Here is a 15,159-nt window from a genome sequence, read left to right on the forward strand (position 1 = left end):
TGAGTTCCGTACCATGGCTGCCGGCAGTGGATGGAGTGAACCAGCTCTCCTTACAGTCTACCGGAGGGGTCTTAATCGGGAGTTACAGACCAAACTGGCCTGCAGAGGTTTAACAGACCTAAACCAATACATCCGGATGTCCATATCCATTGGCAACCTACTGATGGACCGCAGACCTATACAGTCGTCCATGGCCTGCGAGTCTTCCAAACCCTTCTCTCGTCCACCAAGGTCCAATAACCCCGAACCCATGCAACTCGGCCGCGCCCCTCTCACGCCTGCCGAGAGACACCGGAGGTTACGTGAAAACATGTGCCTCTATTGTGGAGAGAGTAACCACCTACTCAATAGCTGTCCAATTTCCCCCCCCCCCCCCACACGAAGGGGTGACCACAACCCCTCCACTTCCGCCCGGGTAAGCACCTCTACGTTTTTGAACATTACCAAAAGGCAGTTTGGGATCCCGGCTCTTCTTTCTGCTAATGGGCTCACTCAGTTTGTGGAGGGACTTGGGGGCTGCAGGAAATGTCATTGACGAACAATTGGCACAACAGTTAAGAGTCAAGCTAATCCCTGTTAATCCTCCCGTTATGATTAATGCGCTGGACGGACAACCTCTCGGAACTGGTCTTGTGACTCGCATGACTGAAAGTTTCAACCTTCAGATTGGCCTCCTTCACTCCGAGGTCAATCAGTTAATGGTGTTGTCTTCACCTAAAGATCCCCTCATCCTCGGTCACCCCTGGCTAAGCCTTCACGACCCTGCCATCTCCTGGCGGCAAGGGGAACTGCTGTCATGGGCTCACGCCTGTTTTAAGAACTGCTTCAGTCTAGCCTGTTGAGCCACCTCTATAGAAGGATCGGAGTCTGCAATTCCAACCCACATCCCACCTGTATCTGCCCAGTTCCTGAGTGTCTTCAGCAAGAAAAAGGCATCCATTCTGCCCTCTCATCGCCCGGAGGACTGCGCGATCGACCTCCTTCTTGGGGCATCGCCCCTAAGGGTCGGATCTACCCCTTGTCCATCCCAGAGAATAAGCCTATGGACACCTATATAGAAGAGGCTCTCGCCATGGGATTCATCCGTTGATCCACGTCTCCGGCTGCATCCAGTGTCTTTTTTTTATTTAAAAAAGGATGGTAGTCTCCGTCCCTGCATAGATTACCGACCCCTCAATGACCTTACCATCAAGAATCGCTTCCCTCTGATTCCGGCCGCACTAAAACAAGTTGGACAGGCTACCATCTACTCCAAACTGGACCTACGTAGTGCTTACAACCTGGTCCGTAGCTGAAGTGAGGATCAATGGAAGACTGCGTTCATCACCGCTAGAGGTCACTATGAATACCTAGTCATGCCCTACGATCTCACCAATGCTCCCGCAGTCTTCCAGTCCTTCATGAATGAAGTTTTCCAGGTCATGATCAACCAGTTCCTCATTGTGTACATTGACAATATCTTGATCTACTCTCACTCCATTGCAAAACACGTGCAACAGGTCCTCCAACGGCTACAGGACCACCATCTTTATGTCAAGGCTGAGAAGAGCGCCTTTCACGTTACTACGGTAACCGTCCTAGGGTTCGTGCTGACACCAGGAGGGTCAACATGGACGAAGGCAAAGTCACGGCCGTGCTTAACTGGCCCAAACTTACCACCGTAAAGAAACTACAACGTTTCCAAGGATTCTCCAACTACTACCGCCGGTTCATCCGAAACTGCAGCAGCACAACCGCTCCACTCTCAGCTCTCTAACCCGTACCCTCCAATGGACTGACACCGCCCGTACTGCATTTGAGACCTTGAAATGCCTCTTCACCTCTGCACTCATACTTAGGCAGCCAGATCCTACCCTTCCTTTTGTTCTGTAGGTGGATGCATCCGAGGTCGGCATGGGAGCGGTTCTCTCTGTGGGTCAGGACACCTCCCAAATTACACCCATGTGGCTTCTTTTCCAAGAAACTGTCACCCACTTAGAGGAACTATGATGTCGGGAACCGAGAATTCCTCACCATTAAGCTGGCTATCGAAGAGTGGTGCCACTGGTTAGAGGGAGCTCATCACCCATTCCTTGTCCTTACCGACCACCGCAATTTGGAGTACTTAAGTGCTAAGAGGCTCAACCCCAGACATGCTCGCTGGGCACTCTTCACCCGATTCAACTTCACCTTCACTTCACCTTCACCTCACCTATCTGCCCGGCAAGAAAAATATGAAGGCTGAGTCCTTATCCCGTCTATTTGACGCCCCTTCCTTTAACCCAGCTCCCGAGCCCATCCTGCCTCTGTCTTGTGTCGTGGGACCCACACAGTGGGAAATCCAAGCAGCCATCCAAGAGGCCCTACGCCATGACCCAGCACCTCCCGACACCTCTGCAGGCAAGACCTACATTCCTGCGTCCGTCAGACCCCAAGTAATGCAGTGGTGCCATACCTCGCTGAGTTCTGGCCATCCCAGAATTAACCATTACCACAGAGCTACTGACAAGCAAGTTCTGGTGGTCATCCCTAACAGCCGACGTCCGAGATTACGTTCTTTCCTGTCCCGCCTGTGCTTGGGCAAAGAGCCCACGCCAACTACCTACCGGTAAGCTCGAGCCTTTACCTACACCACATGGTCCCACATCGCCATGGATTTCCTCCCGGATCTGCCGGACTCTTCGGGCTTCACGACTATTTTAGTTGTAGTGGACTGGTGCTCCAAGATGTGCCAACTAATCCCCCTTCTGCATCTACCTAATGCCATGGAAATGGCCGAGTGCATGTTCCAACAGGTGTTTCGTCCTTATGGGATCCCAGAAGACATTGTTTTGGATCGGGGACCCCAGTTTGTCTCCAGGGTGTGGCAAGCCTTCTGCAACCAACTGGGGGTTTCCATCAGCCTATCCTACGGATACCATCCCCAAACCAAGGGGCAAACGGAACACCTGAATCAGAAAATAGGGAAGTACCTTCGCCAACACTGCACCCACCAACCACACGAGTGGAGTCACTATCTAGCCTGGGCAGAATACACACAGAACTCCACGCTGCATTCCTCACTCCATCTGACTCCTTTTCAGTGTGTCCTTGGATACCAACTAGAGGTCGACCGATTATGATTTTTCAATGCCGATACCGATACCGATTATTGGAGGACAAAAAAAGCCGATACCGATTAATCGGCCGATTTATATAAAAAAATTATATAATAATAATATATATATATATATCATACACACACACACACACATTTTTGTAATAATGACAATTGCAACAATACTGAATGAACAATGAACACTTTTATTTTAACTTAATATAATACATAAATACACACACGCACACAGCTCTGAAGTGACAATGATACTGAAGAGTCTGCTTAGGAGACAAATACTCTCAACTGTTTGAATAAAAATAGAGTTTAAGTTACGTGTGATGAATGTTGAAAACATAACCTTTCATTTCTATATGCAGGAAATCCTATTTTAATAATGGGCATGGTAAGAATTGACAACCAAAGTGCGAGTCATAATTCCCATAACACCTAGCAAAATCTGAAAAGCGGTTCCTTCATTTATTCCATAGGATATTTTTAGATTCACTTAAAATAAGGTCTGTGTTTCGTGTAGGCTTACATCACCGTGCCAATTTTATAACTGTGTAGATATCCATAGGACAAGGTAACTCTGATCAATATTGGCTCAATATATAAGCGAAGATTTAAAAAATATTGTAGAGTGGATTTATGAAAATATGTTGACAAACGTTACCTTATCATAGTGAGATTTACACGGGTATCAAAACGTCGAGGCGGTTTAAGCCTGCACGAAACACAGACCTTATTTGAAGTAGATCMAGACATTCTCTATGGAAKACATGAACGGTAAAATAACGAAGGAACCCCTTTCAAATTCAGCCGCAAGTTATTACAGGAATTATAACGCGTCGACTATTTCTCTCTAAACCATATACTTTTGACTAATCAGGAAACTATCACCTCGAAAACAAAACGTTTATTCCGTTCCGTATTTTATCTAACAGGTGGCATCCATGAGTCTAAATATTCCTGTTACATTGCGCAACCTTCAATGTTGTCATAATTACGTAAAGTTCTGGCAAATTAGTTCGCAAAGAGCCAGGCGGCCCAAACTGTTGCATATACCCTGACTCTGCGTGCAATGAACGCAAGAGAAATGACACAATTTCACCTGGTTAATATTGCCTGCTAACCTGGATTTCTTTTAGCTAAATATGCAGGTTTAAAAATATATACTTGTGTATTGATTTTAAGAAAGGCATTGATGTTTATGGTTAAGTACACATTKGAGCAATGACAGTCATTGATTGATTGTTTTTTATAAGATAAGTTTAATGCTAGCTAGCAACTTGCCTTAGCTTACTGCATTTGCTAACAGGCAGGCTCCTCGTGGATTGCAATGTAATCAATGCAAGATTGGATCCCCCGAACTGACAAGGTTAAAAATCTGTCGTTCTGCCCCTTTCCTAGGCCGTCATTGAAAATAAGAATGTGTTCTTAACTGACTTGCCTAGTTAAATAAAGATTTTTAAAAATAAAAAAATAAAAAATAAAAATCGGCAAATCGGCCCCGATTAATCGGCCATTCCGATTAATCGGTCGACCTCTAATACCAGCCCCCCGTGTTCCCATGGGAGACAGAGCCCGGAGCTGTGCCTGCCGTCGATGAGTGGTTTCGATGGAGCGAGCAGGTTTGGGAGACAGCACAAATACTTTAGTACGGGACGGCAGGTAGCCTAGTGGTTAGAGTGTTGGACTAGTAAGTGAGAAATTGCAAGATTGAATCCCCGAGCTGACAAGGTAAAAATGTGTCTTTCTTCACCTGAACAATGTACTGTTCCTAGGCCATCATTGAAAATAAGAATGTGTTCTTTACTGACTTGCCTAGTAAAATAAAAAGTATAAAACTGAAAATTATTTAAAATTGCTTATTTTAAGCGAACCAGATGTCTTTGTTATTTACCGATAGCCAGGGGCACACTACAACACACAGACATAATTTACAAACAAAGTATTTGTGTTTAGTGAGTTCACCAGATCTGAGGCAGTAGGGATGACGAGGGATGTTTTCTTGATAAGTGCGTGAATTGGACCATTTTCCTGTCCTGCTAAGCATTCATAATGTAATGAGTACTTTTGGGTGTCAGGGGACATGTATGGAGTAAAAAGTACATTATTTTAATTAGGAATGTAGTGAAGTAAAATAAAAAGTTGTCAAAAATATAAAGTACAGATACACCAAAAAACGACTTAAGTACTTGAAAGTATTTTTACTTACACCACTGGCCCTCCCTCATTCGGCAAATCAATTCATGACTCCGTACCTGCTCCTGTTTACAAGCACAAGCTCAAACAGGAAGTACCTGTGACTCGCTCATTGAGAAATGGACATCAGAATCAGAGATTATGCTACAGTACTGCTTTGCTAGTGCTGATTGGAATATGTTCTGAGGCTCCACCAATAATACAGATGAGCTAACCACCTCCGTCACCGGCTTCATTAGGAAATGCATCGGCGACGATGTCCCCCCAATATAAAGCCCTGGATTAACACAAGGTTGGACCCTGTATATGGCTTACTTATGAATGGCATTTCACTGTAATTGTGCACGTGCCATTAAAACTTGAAATGATCCTGTTTATTTTTATCCTTTTTATACCCCGTATTTGACCGATGTCAAGCATACCCATACCACGATGCAGTCCCACCATGCTTGAAAATAAAGAAGCAGTTAGTCAGAGATGTGTTGGATTTGCCCCAAACGCAAGGCTTTGCAATTAGGCCTAAAAGTGTATTCCTTTGCCGTGTTTCTTTGCAGTATTACTTTAGTGCCATGTTGCATAAAAGATGCAACATGGGGTAGGTGGGACACTACCGTCCCACCTGGCCAACATCCGGTGAAATTGCAGAACGCGAAATTCAAAATACAAAATGGTAATATTTAACATTCATGAAAATACAAGTGTCATACATCAGTTAAAACCTCTTGAAGCTAGGGGGCAGAATTTTTATGTTTGGAAAAATAACGTTCCCATTGTAAGCTGCCTATTTCTCAGGTCCAGATGCTAGAATATGCATATAATTGACAGAGTAGGATAGAAAACACTCTAAAGTTTCCAAAACTGTCAAAATATTGTCTGTGAGTATAACAGAACTGATTTTGCAGGCGAAAACCTGAGAAAATCCAACCCGGAAGTGACTTCTATTTTGAAAAATCCCTGTTCCATTGCCTGCCTATCCTCCATTTAAAGGGATATCAACCAGATTCCTTTTCCTGTGGCTTCCTCAGCGTGTGAACAGTCTTTAGACATAGTTTCAAGCTTTTATTTTGAAAAATGAGCGAGATTTCTTAAAACGCGTCAGTGGATACACGGATGTCCCTCCATTAGTTGATGCGCTCGACACTGTATGCTCGATCTTTTCTTTCTCTCCAGTATTGAATAGTTTACAGTCCGGTTGAAATATTATCGTTTATTGATGTTAAAAACAACCTGGGGCCTCCCGGGTGGTGCAGTGGTCTAGGGCACTGCATCGCAGTGCTAGCTGCGCCACCAGAGTCTCTGGGTTCGCGCCCAGGCTCTGTCGCAGCCGGCCGCGACCGGGAGGTCCGTGGGGCGATGCACAATTGGGTTAGCGTCGTCCGGGTTAGGCCGGTAGGGATATCCTTGTCTCATCGCGCTCCAGCGACTCCTGTGGCGGGCCGGGCGCAGTGCGCGCTAACCAAGGGGGCCTGGTGCACGGTGTTTCCTCCGACACATTGGTGCGGCTGGCTTCCAGCGCGCTGTGTTAAGAAGCAGTGCGGCTTGGTTGGGTTGTGCTTCGGAGGACGCGTGGCTTTCGACCTTCGTCTCTCCCGAGCCCGTACGGGAGTTGTAGCGATGAGACAAGATAGTAATTACTAGTGATTGGATACCACGAAAATTGGGGAGAAAAGGGGATAACATTTATTTTAAAAAAATACAAAAGAAATAAAAATAAAATAAAACAACCTGGGATTGATTATTAAAAACGTTTGACATGTTTCTAAGAACTTTACAGATACTCTTTGGAATTTTCGTCAAGCCTTGATGACCTGTAAGGCTGTGGAATACTGAACATAACGCGCCAAACAAATGGAGGTTTTTGAATATAAAAATAATCTTTATCGAACAAAAGGAACATTTATTGTGTAACTGGGAGTCTCGTGAGTGCAAACATCCGAAGATCAAAGGTAAGCGATTAATTTTATTGCTTTCGTGACCAATCTACACTGCTGCTAGGTGTTCTTAATGTTTTACCTCGTGATCGATAAACTCACACAAACGCTTGGATTGCTTTCGCTGTAAAGCATATTTTCAAAATCTGACACGACAGATGGATTAACAACAAGCTAAGCTGTGTTTTGCTATATTGCACTTGTGATTTGATGAATATAAATATTTTTAGCAAATTGTTTTTTATTTGGCGCTATGCAATTTAGCGGTTGTTGATGAAAATGATCCCGCTAAAGGGATCCGTGCGTCAAGAAGTTAAAAGCTTAACTTCTTGTTAATCCAGCCGCTTTGTCAGATTTCAAAAAGGCTTTACGGCGAAAGCATACCATGCGATTATCTGAGGACAGCGCCCAGCACACAAAAGCATTAAAAACATTTTCCAACCAGGCAGAGGAGTAACGAAAGTCAGAAATAGCAATAAAATAAATCACTTACCTTTGAAGATATTCCTCTGTTTGCAATCCAAAGGGTCCCAGCTACATCACAAATGGTCGTTTTGTTCGATAAAGTCCTTCTTTATATCCCAAAAAAGTCAGTTTAGTTGACGCGCTTCATTCAGTAATCCACCGGTTTCCCTCGTTCAAAATGAATCCCAAACGTTACCAATAAACGTTATCAAAACAAGTCAAACAACGTTTCTAATAAATCCTCAGGTACCCAAATATGTAAATAAACAATCAAATTTAATACGGAGAATAGTATGTTCGTTACCGGAGATAAATAATGAAGTGCGCGCCCTCACCAGAACGCGCTACAAACACTACGGCCAAAATGGGAGCCACTTAGAAAAACTACAAATTCTTGCTAATTTTTCCAAAAACAAGCCTGAAACTCTTTCTAAAGACTGTTGACATCTAGTGGAAGCCCTAGGAACTGCAAATTGGGAGGTATTCCTTATATATTCCCATAGAAAGGCATTGTAATCAGTGGTGAGCTAAAATATTCTGGATGGATTGTCCTCGGGTTTTCGCATGCCACATCAGTTCTGTTATACTCACAGACATTATTTTAACATTTTTAGAAACTTTAGTGTTTTCTATCCAATACTACCAATTATATGCATATCCTAGCTTCTAGGCCTGAGTAACAGCCAGTTTACTTTGGGCACCTCATTCATCCAAACTTCCGAATACTGCCCCCTACCCCGAAGAAGTTAAGAATATTTGCATTCTGTGTATTTGCATTCTTCCTTTAAGTTATTCTTGTGGAGTCACTACAATGTTGTTTTTCCATCCTCAGTTTTCTCCAGTCATAGCCAATAGCAATGTCTGCTATCGGTATAATGCCAGGAGCTGCTTGTGGATTTGACAGCTCTAACGCAGTTCCACCTCCGACACCGCCAAAACAACTGCTATGCTAAGTCCGCACTCAATGAGCTGTATAAGGCCATAAGCAAACAGAAAAATGCTCATCCAGAGGCGACACTCCTAGTGGCTGGGGACTTTAATGCAGAGAAACTTAAATCCGTTTTACCTCATTTCTACCAGCATGTTAAATGTGCAACCAGAGGAAAAAACTCTAGGCCACCTTTACTCCACACACAGAGATGTGTACAAAACTCTCCCTCACCCTCCATTTGGCAAAATCTGTCCTTAATTCTCTCCTCCTGATTCCTGCTTACAAGCAAAAACTAAAGCAGGAAGCACCAGTGACTCAGTCAATAAAAAAGTGGTCAGATGACGCAGATGCTAACTGTTTTGCTAGCACATACTGGAATATGTTCCGGGATTCTTCCAGAAGCATTGAGGTGTACACCACATCAGTCACTGGCTTAATCAATAAGTGCATCGATGATGTTGTCTCCACAGTAAGCGTACGTACATACCACAACCAGAAGCCATGGATTACAGGCAACATCTGCACTGAGCTAAAGGGTAGAGAAGTCACTTTCAAGGAGCGGGACTCTAACCCGGATGTTTATAAGAAATCCAACTATGCCCTCAGACGAACAATCAAACAGGCAACGTGTCAATACAGGACTAAGATTGAATCGTACTACACCGGCTCCTACGCTCGTCGGATTTGGCAAGGCTTGCAAACTATTACAGACTTCAAAGGGAAGCACAGACGCGAGTTGCCCAGTGACACAAGCCTACCAGACGAGCTAAATTAGTTCTTTGCTCGCTTCGAGACAAGCAAAACTGAAGCATGCATGAGAGCATCAGCTGTTCCGGACGACTGTGTGATCACGCTCTCCGTAGCCGATGTGAGTAAGACCTTAAAAAAGGTCAACATTCGCAAGGCCGCAAGGCCAGATAGATTACCAGGATGTGTACTCCGAGCATGCACTGACTAACTGGCAAGTGTCTTCACTGACATTTTCAACCTGTCCCTGACTGAGTCTGTAATACCAACATGTTTCAAGCAGACTAACATAGTCCCTGTGCTCAAGAACACTAAGGTAACCTGCCTAAATGACTGCAGACCCGTAGCACTCATGTCTGTAGCCCTTGAAGTGCTTTGAAAGGCTGGTCATGGCTCACATCAACACCATTATCCCAGAAATCCTAGACCCACTCCAATTTACATACCATCCAAAAGATCCACAGATGATGCAATCTTTATTGCACTCCACACTGCCCTTTCCCACCTGGACAAAAGGAACACCTATGTGAGAATGCTATCCATTGACTACAGCTCAGCGTTCAACACCATAGTGCCCTCAAAGCTCATCACTAAGCTAAGGACCCTGGGACTAAACACCTCCCTCTGCAACTGGATCCTGGACTTCCTGACGGGCAGACCCCAGGTGATAAGGGTAGGTAACAACATATCTGCCACGTTGATCCTCAACACAGGGGCCCCTCAGGGGTGCGTGCTCAGTCCCCTCCTGTACTCCCTGTTCACCCATGACTGCATGGCTAGGCACAACTCCAACACCATTAAGTTTGCAGACGACACAACATTGGTAGGCCTGATCACCGACAACGACGAGACAGTGTATAAGGAGAAGGTCAGAGACATGGCCGTGTGGTGCCAGGGCAACAACCTCTCCCTCAACGTTATCAAGACAAAGGAGATGATTGTGGACTATAGGAAAAGGAGGACAGAGCGTGCCCCCATTCTCATCGACGGGGCTGTAGTGGAGCAGGTTGAGAGCTTCAAGTTCCTTGGCGTCCACATCACCAACAAACTAACATGGTCCAAACACACCAAGACAGTTGTGAAGAGTGCATGACAAAACCTATCAGGAGACTGAAAAGATTTGGTATGGGTCCTCAGATCCTCAAAAGATTCTACAGCTGCACTGGTTGCATCACTGCCTGGTATGGAAACTGCTCAGCCTCCAATCGCAAGGCACTACAGAGGGTAGTGCGTACGGCCCAGTACATCACTAGGGCCAAGCTTCCTGCCATCCAGGACCTCTACCAGGCAGTGTCAGAGGAAGGCCCTAAAAATTATCAAAGACTCCAGACACCCTAGTCATAGACTGTTCTCTCTGCTACCAAACGGCAAGCGTTACCAGAGCACCAAGTCTATGTCCAAAAGGCTTCTGAACAGCTTCTACCCCCAAGCCATAAGACTCCTGAACAGTTAATCAAATGGCTACCCAGACTATTTCCATTGCCCCTCTCCCCCACCCCCTCTTTTACGCTGCTGCTACTCTCTGGTTATTATCCATGCATAGTCACTTTACCTCTACCTACATGTACATATTACCTCAATTACCTCGACTAACCTGTGCTCCCGCACATTGTCTCTGTACCGGTACCCCCTGTATATAGCCCTCGCTACTTTTATTTTACTGCTCCTCTTTAACTATTTTTTTACTTTTTATTATACATTTTTTATTTAACACTTTTTAACACTTTTCTTAACTGCAGTTTTGGTTAAGGACTTGTAAGTATTTCAGTGTAAGGTCTAACTGCATCTGTTGTATTCGGCGCACGTGACAAATACAATTTGATTTGTCCGCTAGAATCTAACCCTAAGCTAGAATCTAGCCCTAAGTGTGCATAAATGCTCTCTGGATTTTAACTTGCAACCTTTTGGTCTGGAGTGTATTAATGTTTCAGCAGTGCCTTCAGATGGTTACTTTCATAGCAGCCACATAACGACAGCAGTCTTTGGATTTTATATGGCGGTTGGCAACCAACATTAAGGTGCATTACCACCACCAACTGGACTTGAGTATGGACCTCAGTTCATCTTTCAATCACCCACGTGGGTATATGCTCCTAAATACCAATGAGGAGATGGGAGAGGCGGGACTTGCAGCGCGTCAAGCGTCACAAATAAAACCAAGTTCTATTTTAGCGCCTGGCTACGCAGACGCTCGCGATCAGCGTGGGTGCAATGACTGATTAACATGTATGTGTAAATGTATTTTGCAATGCTCGCTCGGTGCTCGAGCACGCAATGGAAGCGGTGTGGTCAGTATGTTAGTAAACCCGCTTCAATCATGCAGTACAGTGTACAGTCAGAAAGCAGTTTAGCAGTTACACCGGTGGGTCCCGGTGGCAATAAATTAATTAAACCAAAAGCTTACATTGACTTGGAAGAATTCCAGTGTTGGATAGCCATAGCCAGCTAGCTAACATAGCATCTCTTTTTGTTTGAGCCGGGGTGTTTGTTAAGGCTAAGCTAGCAAGCTGCATTTGCTAGCTAAGTAAGTGAAAGTGAAAAAAATACATCAAAACATAGCTAGCTCTCTCTCTCACTTTTGCTTCTCCTTAATTTTTAAGAAATGTATTTGTACATAACTGTTCAACTATTGTCTTTCTATCCCTTTGAGTCAACTACTCACCGCATTTTATGCACTGCAGTGTTAGCTAGTACTAGATTCATTCTCTAATCCTTTGACAACATGTGGACAACATGTCAGTTCATGCTGCAAGAGCTCTGATAGGTTGGAGGACGTCCTCCGGAAGTTGTTATAATTACTGTGCAAGTCTAAGGGGATGAGAACCATGAGCCTCCTAGGTTTTGTATTCAAGTCAATGTAACCAGAGGTAGATGGAAACTAGCCTTCCTCCGGCTACACAATGATGCTACCCCGAAGAGTGCTATTAAGTGTTTATGTTAATGTTTATGTTCATGTGTTAATGTGTTTACTGTGGACCTTCATTGCAAAACAATGTTTTAATCAATTTTTTGGTGACGTGAATATACACTACATGACCAAAAGTATGTGGACACCTACTCATCGAACATCTTATTCCAAAATCATGGGCATTAATGTCAAGTTGGTCCCCCTTTGCTGCTATAACAGCCTCCACTCATCTGGGAAGGCTTTCCACTAGATGTTGGGACATTGTTGCAGGGACTTGCTTCCATTCAGGCACAAAAGCATTAATAAGGTTGTGCAATGATGTTGTGCGATTATCCAAATCTACTAATAGTATGCATATATTAGCTTCTGGGCCTGAGTAGCAGGCAGTTTACTCTGGGCAAGCTTTTCATCCGAACGTGAAAATGCTGCCCCCTATCCCTAACAGGTTTTAATAAGGTCGTGCAATGATGTTGTGCGATTAGGCCTGGCTCGCAGTTGCCGTTTCAATTCATCCCAAAGATGTTCGATGGGGTTGAGGTCAGGGCTCTGTGCAGGCCAGTCAAGTTCTTCCACATCGATCTCGACAAACCATTTCTGTATGCACCTCGCTTTGTGCACAGGGGCATTGTCATGCTGACAAAGGAAAGGGCCTTCCCCAAACAGTTGCCACAACGCTGGAAGCATTGAATCGTCTAGAATGTCATTGTATGCTGTAGCTTTAAGAGTTCCCTTCACTGGAACTAAGGGGCCTAGCCTGAACCATGAAAAACATGCCCATACCATTTTTCCTCCACCACCATACTGTACATTTTGCACTATGCATTAGGGCAGGTATTGTTCTCCTGGCATCCGCCAAACCCAGATAAGTCCGTCAGACTGCTAGATGGTGAAGCGTGATTTATCACTCCAGAGAACACGTTTCCACTGCTCCAAAGTCCAGTAGCGGCAAGCTTTACAGCACTCCATCCGACGCTTGGCATTGCACATGGTAATCTTAGGCTTGTGTGCGGCTCACAAAGTTAATGTGCTGAAGTTACTTCCAGAGGCAGTTAGATGTTTCCAATAAGTCTGTGGCCCTTCCCTTTTACTTCCACAGATCTGGTGGTGGAGCTGCACAGTAGCAGGATATTATAGATTGCTATTGACCAAGAAGTTAAGAAGTCCCAATTGTCATCACAGTACAAGATTTTACAGTAATTTAAATCAGAATACAGTAGCATACTGTTCATTTAAAGAAATAACACCTTCATGTTTTTGTATATATTTACTTAATTTTTACTGGAATTTTAGGCAAAGCGCAGAAATGTGTTGTTGCTAATAAATATATACTCTATCACCATTATGTCCACAGACCTGGTGGCACAGCTGGAACTTCAGGTAGTTAGCAACCAAGAAGTTGTTAGTTCAAATCCTGGTTGAGTCCCAAGTAAACATTATACAGCAGCATACTGTCCTTCAGTATAAACACCTTAGTTTCTCTGTAAAAATAGTATCTAACTCATGGGATCATATGTTGAAATTTTTCCTCCCATTTTGTCATGTTGTTTATTTCACATGAGATATTGTTCTCACATGTACTAAGATGTTGTCATGTGTAGTTTTATGTTATCACATGTTGCTTCGCATGTCGTCACGTTTCTTCACGTTGTCACATTAACTTCTCTTTTTGTCTCACATCTTTTAACTCCCTCCTTTCATCCCCCTTTTCACCTCTCATCTATCTCTTATCTTCATTCTTCTCTCCTTCTCTCCTTCACTACTCTCTTCTGCTCACCTCTCTTCTCTCCCCTACAGGAGAGCAATGCCCCATCTCAAGGTCACACTGCCCAAAGAGCACAGCGCCAGCGGAGTCAGTACTTCGAAAGATTCAACTCAGTCTACGAACATTACTGAACACATCAGAAGCAATCAGAAGTTGAATCAATAACAAATCACTCCCCACCCGTTTTGGTAAAAATCTGAGGGATGGGCCTGGAGAAATGTAACCACTCTCAAATTCCTGGACAGAGCTATGGATGCAAGGACTGATTATATAACAATTATAGTTTCGCCATGTTTTGAGGCACCATGTTTGTTTACATTTAGTTTGTTTGCAAACATTGGAGTAAAATATGCTTATATATCGGGTTCTGATAGGGTAAAACAGCTGAACTAAGTTCATGAGGCATTTCTAAGTTATATTCTTCAAGAATCAATGGGTACATATCACAAATGTATAAATTGACAAAACTACTGCAGATTTCCCCTTTAAAGTGAATTCACCTATACCTCATAAAGACCTTACTTTATGTAAATAAAGTAGGAATGTGTGTAAACCTACTCTCTCCTCTGGCTATGGAATTACACTCAAATGTACAGTAAGAATAAGAGTAAAACAATTAAACTAAAAACATTGCCTTCTTATTAGGTAATATACATTAAAGGAGCATTATGCAGAAATCACTGCCATTTCCTGGTTGCTAAAATTCTAATTGTTTGCCTAATTTCAGTTTATGTGACAAAACAAGCAGTAATTGTGTAGAGAATCATTGCACCATCTAAACCGCTGTGAAATATACTTTCTACAACAAAATGCATTGTATTTTCAGCTGTTTGAAGCTAGTGTACAAAACTAAAAGTAAAATATGCAAAAACGCGGTTTTGAGGCCAGTCGGTCATACAATACTGCAAAATTCTCTAAAACGACGTTGGTAGAAAAATTAACATTATATTATCTGGCAACAGCTTTGGTGTACGTTCATGCAGTTAGCATGCCAATTGCACGCTCCCTCAAAACTTGAGACATTTGTGGCATTGTGTTATGGGACAAAACTGCACATTTTAGAGAGGCCTTTTATTGTCCCCAGGACAAGGTGCACCTTATTAATGATCATGCTGTTTAATCAGCTTCTTTAAA

At 43.7% G+C, this 15,159-nt stretch overlaps 1 protein-coding gene across 2 annotated transcripts in view; it reads left to right on the forward strand.

Moving 5' to 3' along the window:
• The window catches only part of LOC111959742 (uncharacterized), a 35,154-nt gene extending 20,880 nt beyond the window's left edge, over positions 1-14,274 (forward strand). The window contains exon 5 of one of the 2 annotated variants that reach the window (XM_023981531.2): positions 14,058-14,274. In XM_023981531.2, coding sequence (XP_023837299.1) covers positions 14,058-14,156 — 99 coding nt within the window. In that variant the 3' untranslated portion in view covers positions 14,157-14,274. The remainder of the gene's footprint in view (positions 1-14,057) is intronic. The other variant, XM_023981532.2, reaches the window with a different exon arrangement.
• Positions 14,275-15,159: the final 885 nt, after the last annotated feature.

This window comes from Salvelinus sp. IW2-2015, linkage group LG36 (assembly GCF_002910315.2).
Source record: "Salvelinus sp. IW2-2015 linkage group LG36, ASM291031v2, whole genome shotgun sequence".
NCBI lineage: Eukaryota > Metazoa > Chordata > Actinopteri > Salmoniformes > Salmonidae > Salvelinus > Salvelinus sp. IW2-2015.